We start from the raw sequence: 6,656 nt of genomic DNA, 5'->3' as shown, positions 1-6,656 counted from the left end.
TTGAAAAAAATAATATATATATATATATATATATATATATATATATATATATATATATATATATATATATATATATATATATATAAATCATTTTATATGCATAAAGATGAATCACGTAAAAAATAAAACCACAAAGACCAACACATGAACAATTTAATAGCTATTCTGTATCATTGTGTTTTGAAAAACCATATCTATGAAATATTTATATATAATTGTCGACCTAAATTTTGTTTGGATATAATTTTTTGTATGAAATAACTTTATTACCATAGTTGGGGGAGGCCTGGCCGGTGGTGCAAAATACAAGTGGCAGATGACTTTCTCTATATCACATCCACCTTCAAGATTCCAACAAGTGTACAGTGAGGATCTTAGAGCCATTCACGGGTACTCATGAACACCGTATGTCAAGTTACAAAACACCCCCCTCATGCACCATAATCATCACCGATCATCATTATATAATCCAACAAAGTCCACATTTTATAAATCACTAAACAAAAAACTTTAGAAATTATGATCAAGATGCACTTGAAAACATATCATATCGCTGTCATTGTTCTCTTCATCGGCATGTCTAGTGCTACTTTAGCATACGATCCTAAAGGTGGAAGAAAGACCCTTGTGAACCAAGTGTCCAATTCGAACCCAACCGGGGCTTCTGGTTCAGCCCATGGTCCGAACTGGGACTATAGCTGGGGCTATGGGTCAAGCCCTGGGAGCGGTTGGGGTTACGGGTCAGGGTCAGGCCGGTCTGCTAATGGGTTTGGTAAGGGTTACGGGTTTGGTTATGGTTCTGGTAGTGGGAGTGGGAGTGGTTCAGGCTCTGGTTATGGCTATGGGTCTGGTAGTGGTGGAGCTCATGCCGGAGGGTCTGGTTATGGCTATGGGTCTAGTGGTGGTGGATCTCATGGAGGAGGCCATGGTGGTGGTGGAGGAAGTGTCCCCGCCGGCCACGGATAATTAAAGTGGTTGCAGCTTTTTGTCAAGCAATCTATGTATGGTTTAATATTATAATAACGTGATGCTTGAACAAGGTACGTGTTTACTGGTATGTGTTGTGGTATGTTTATATGTGATGTAGAGATGGTCAATAGATATATAGGTATGATCATCCTAAGTTATAGTTTCGAGTGTTTTTAATATATTATTGTAATCTCTCTTTTCAAACTTGGCAAATTGTGAATTTTATATATATATATTTTTTTGTAAAATAAAGATTAGAATTGCCCCAGCAATTATAGCTTGAGGTGTGCATTCAATAACCAAAGTTAGAAGGAGCCATGTATAGGTTGATATGTATGGTCCAATATCTATTCATGAGAATTCCACCACCTTTGTTTCCGTGTTATTCCATACTAACTGAAATGTTACTTTTGGTAGAAACAGATATGTTTCTCTTGCAATCACTACAAAGTGTTTATGGTATTGATGTTGATCCATGCATGTCAAGTTAATTCAAAAAAAAAAAAAAAGTATGTCTTGTCACTGTAGCAGGCATAAATTGAAATTTGAAAATTGGTCATTATGACCTAATATATCCCATGCAATGGTGTACGCTTTATGTGGTGTTGATGCGCTATACATGTAAGCCTAAAAGATGAAATTAAAGATGATGAAATTTTTTTTGGGTTTGAATTCTATGTCGTTCGGTTATATATAAGTCTCATCTAAGAACAATCAAATTTTGTGTTTTTTTCTTGTTCTTGATTTCAAAGACAAAAGGATTAGATACCGGTAACACGAACCAAAATAATCAAAATCAAATGTTCGTTGTTGATGTTTCTGGTGCAAGAACTCGAAATCATCTGGAATAGAAGTCGTTTGTAAAAATTCAAATTAAATCGGAAACCCTTAGCCACTATCACAAACCTTCTAAACATATAAAATATTTTTATATTCCTTTAAAGAAAATAAATAAAATGGAGTAATTGTCATATTATTAAGGGTAAATTACGGCAATCGTCTTATGTTTATATATCAAAATGCACATTCAGTTTCTATTTTAAAAATATGTACTCAAATCATCCCTCATATGTTTAAAAGTTAGCACATTTGGTCACTGTTGTTAATGGTGTTAAGTTTTAGCTTTTAAACCATGAAATATTTACATTTATTTTTACAATTATAATTATTTAAAATTACAAACTAATTTCAAGACTAAAAACCGGTTTGAACCGGTCGGTCGAACCGGTTGAACCGGAAACCGGGGGAGGGAACGGTTCAATTTTCACCGGTTTTCAGAAAAAAAAAAACCCGATTGAACCGGTTAAACCAAATAAAAATACACGGACAAGAATTATTTTCATAATAAACTTTTGTGATTTTTTTCAAATCTATTTAATTTTCTCAAAATAAAAATATATGGTAATGTTATAAAGTTTTTTGATATGTTTGTATTCATCTAAAACTATATTTTATTTCGATATTATACTTTATTTTTCTTTTTAATGTATATGAATTAATATAAAACACTAAAACTTATTGTTATATGTTATTTTAATGCGTTTCGATTGATCTATAGCTTATTTTTATGTATATTTTTAATGTTTTAACTTGTAAACGTCAAATTTATGATTTATATATGTATTTATATATGAGTAGGAAAATAGGAAAAAAAATAAAAATTATAGAAACCGATTGACCTACTGGTCGAACAAGAAACTGATCACCATACCGGTTCAACTAAAAACCGGTTTTTAAAATATTGACTAATTTAAACCTTAACCCTTACCCCGCAGCCCAAAGCAACAAATCTTCTTACAAACCCAGCTCGTTTAATTTCTATTTCTTCATATTTGGTTTTCGAAGAAATTCAGATTTTACTCAATTTCCATTCCTAACAAACCATCCATTTCATTCATCTCTAGTAAGAAAATAAGAAATTTTCTAGTTTTGATTAATACCTACAAGAAACCAAATGATATCAAAATCCTAATAAAGTTCAATAGCCATAAATTGTTGGAAGAAAACACAGGTTCATAAAGAAAAACACGAGTGGGTTTTGATTTTCGAAAACCACCCAACTGAAACTAAAAACCCAGATTCCACCATTGAAGCTTAAAGTGAAACCAAGGAGTAAAAGTGGGTGCTATTTATGTGTAATCATACATAGAGAATTAAGAGGTTTGATTTTGAGAGAATCATCATATCCCTAACATGTGAATGTGTGCGAGTGTTAAGGTTGCACCATCAACTTCAATGGAAGCACCACTTCATAACCTTCACATACACACACACAAACACAACTTTCACACACATACACACAAACACTCACCCTACTTCATATCAAAGCAAATACAATTTGACCCGAATTTCATCTTCAAAATAGAAATTGAACCCCAATTTAAGAATGAATATGGATTAGAGTTTCGTTTATCGGAAATAGCCAAGGTTGTGGTAGTTGAGAAACGAGGAGAGGAGACAATTAACGGTAGGCCAAAAACGTAGGAGATGATATAGTAAATAGAGGTAGGTTTTAGTTTTTTTTTATTGTGTTTCTTTTAAGTTAAAAAACTAAAATATCCAAGGCACATGTGTCTCTCTACGGAAAAAGAAACAGCTAGTAGTATTAGGAACCAAATACATAACTTTTAAACAAAGGACGAAAAACAAACGGCTAATAGTATTAGGAATGGAACACACAACTTTTAAACAAGGGAACCTTCAAATTAATGTTTGAAAATATGAACTAAATATACGTTTTGGAATATGCACAAGTAACGATTAATGTAATTTATTCTATTATTTAAATAATTAATTTTTATAGCATGTATGGCAGCGTAGTTAAATATTAGCTAACAAGTGTTTTTTTATTTTTATTTATTTTTTTATTTTTTTAATTTTGCATTGAAAAGCTTATGTCTTTATTAAGGAATATATTCAAAATTTAATCAAAATAAATAATTTTTTAAAATTTAATATCAAAATTTTATATTGTTTACTATGCATAAATAACACATCATATTTTTTCATCAAGATAAATATATTCGTATAAGAAAAATAAAGATAAATCTTAAAAAATATATATATATATATGTCACGTAAAAATTAAAAATTAATAAAATGATATTTTTATACTTTAATTTGTTTAGATAAATAATAGAAAACCAAAGTATGTCCTCAACAAAGAGCTAAAGGATATTAATGAAGAAACTGCTATTCCTGAAGAAATCATCAAGTATAGGGCGCATGAGAAGGACGTGACAAAGGTGTCGTGTATCATGCTTGCCACTATGACTGTTGAACTCCAAAAGTCGTATGAGGACTACTATCCTTTAGAAATACACCAAGATTTGATGGAAAGATACCATCAAAGTGCTCGACTGGAAAGGTACAAAATCATTTCCTCCATGATAACAACAAAGATGAAGGATGGAGAGTCCATCACGTCCCATTTGCAAAAAGATGCAAAGGTTTGTGGACCGCTTGCTGAAGTTAAATGTCAACTTCGATGAAGAGTTGGCTATTGACATTATCCTACACTCTTTGCCTCCCTGTTATGATCAGTTCAGAATGAGTTATCATAGGAACAAGGAGGAAGTCACTCCAAGCAAGCTTCAATGCCTACTAAGAAATGTTGAGAGTAGTTTAAAAGGCAAGTCTATTATACCTACTCCTACCGCTGCTGCCCCTGTCTTGGAAATTGGACAAGGGAAAGGAAAGAAGATGAAGGCTCCTTCTAAGAACTACAAGGGAAAGTCCCATGATGGATCCTCTTCTAGTGGGACCAAAGGTGGTTCTGCTGCTCCTTCAAATCCAAAGGATGCAAAGTGCTTCCACTGTCACGATAAAGAGCATTGTTAACGAAGCTGACCTAAATACTTGCAGGACATCAAGGATGGGAAGATAAATCCCACCTTCGCAGGTATTTACACTATTAATCTAACAACTCATCACGTGCTATTTCTTGGGTCCTTGATACAGGATGTGGTTTTCACAGTTGTTCTGATTTGCAGGGTCTAAGAAGAAGTAGGGATGTAGAGCATGGCAAGATAAGCTTGATCATGGGGAATAGGAAAGCATCGCGTATCACCAAGATTGGATTTTATTCTTTATTGCTTAGTAGTGGGTTAAGGTTAGATTTAAATGATTGTTGCTACTCGTCGGAAATGGCAAAAAACATTATTTCTTGTCATGGTTTGATAGATAAGGTTTTAGATTTTTATTTAATAATGAAATTGGTTCTATAAATGCTTTCTATAATGTTACTTTTTATTTTGAAGCATTGCCTTGTAATGGAGTATATGAAATTGTGATGGTTATAGATAACTTAGGATATAATGTGTTTCATATTGATTTATCCAATGGTTTAGACACAGCATGCTTGTGGCATTGACATCTTGGACGTGTCAACAAGAAACACATAGCCCAACTCCAAAAGGATGGAGTGTTGGAGTTATTTGACATTAGGGCGGATGACACGTGTGAGTCTTGTTTGCTTGGAAAGATGAATAAGTCACCCTTCACTGGCACTTGTGAAATGGGTGAGGGATTATTGGATCTCATACACACCAATGTGTTGGCCCTTTAGATCCACCACAATGGATGAAAACTGATTCTATGTGACTTTTACCAATGATTATAGCAGATATGAGTATATCTGTAAGCTCGAACCTTATAATATGATGATCTTTGAAACTGAACCCTCAGCATCAGCTTGTAATCCAACGTCAGCATCAGCATCAGCGTCAGCATACAAGTTGTTTAGTATATATATTGTCTTTGATGTAACAGATTTAGTATTTATCTTGTTTCCATAGTTATCATATATTAGTTAGCTGGAACATCCCTGATTTGTAGGGATTGTTTATAATGGTTCTATATAGTCTTTTGTACGGGTTTGTGAAGAGGTTGTCTTTCACAAACCCTAATAGCCGCTTTGTGCGAACAATAATCTCTTTGTGAGATTATCATTCTTAGTGAAAGCTCTTTGTGATACTTCATTGTTCTGTTCTTATTATTAGTCATTGTTTGATAAATCGATTGATCTAAGGTTCTTTCAATTGGTATCAGAGCAGGTTTCTTTTATCAAACAAATGACTTCATCCTCTTCCTCTTCAAACTCTTCAAATCATCCGTCTGCTAAAATTCCTCCGTTTGATGAAACCAATTTTGCTATGTGGAAAATAAAGGCTCTTTATGCATTAGAATCTGTAGATGAAGACATGTTGGACATCATTGAAAAAGGTCCATATGTTCCGGTGTATCAGCCCCTGAAAAACAATGTTCCTGATGGTGCCATGAAGAAAACATCTAGAGAAAACTGGACAGCAGATGACAAAAGAAAGAATGGTCTTGATGTTCGTGCTCGGGCTGCAATCAGCTATGCTTTGCCATATAATATCTTTGGGCTGGTTCAGAATTGCATCTCAGCAAAAGAGATGATGGACACGCTGACTGTATCTTTTGAAGGCACTGAAGAAGTCAAACTCAAATAAATGATCTAAACAGAAGGTATGAACATTTTTTTGCAAAGAAAGGTGAAACCCAGACTCAAACCTTTAACAGGTTTAATACTCTTGTTAATGATCTGCGGAGACTAGATCAGTTGAAGCATCAAACCGTTCTAGTGCATAAGTTTTTGGATTCTCTGGGTGCAGGTTGGGAGAATCATGTTGATGTGCTGAAAAATAGTGAGAAGATCAACATTA

General features: G+C 33.7%; 1 protein-coding gene across 1 annotated transcript; it reads left to right on the top strand.

The window, feature by feature from the left end:
- Positions 1-479: 479 nt before the first annotated feature.
- Positions 480-1,347, top strand: LOC145018462 (uncharacterized). Its single transcript, XM_078976342.1, has one exon. It carries the CDS (start codon positions 520-522, stop codon positions 964-966), a length of 447 nt encoding a protein of 148 aa, XP_078832468.1. The 5' UTR covers positions 480-519; the 3' UTR covers positions 967-1,347.
- The last annotated feature ends 5,309 nt before the right edge of the window (positions 1,348-6,656 follow it).

This window comes from Lactuca saligna, chromosome 9 (assembly GCF_052625555.1).
Source record: "Lactuca saligna cultivar CGN05327 chromosome 9, ASM5262555v1, whole genome shotgun sequence".
In the NCBI taxonomy this organism is placed as follows: domain Eukaryota; kingdom Viridiplantae; phylum Streptophyta; class Magnoliopsida; order Asterales; family Asteraceae; genus Lactuca; species Lactuca saligna.
This window is presented reverse-complemented; position numbering and strand designations above follow the sequence as displayed.

Excerpts from the sequence above, each read along its gene's own strand:
- LOC145018462 (XM_078976342.1), top strand. The coding sequence starts at position 520 with ATGATCAAGATGCACTTGAAAACATATCATATCGCTGTCATTGTTCTC.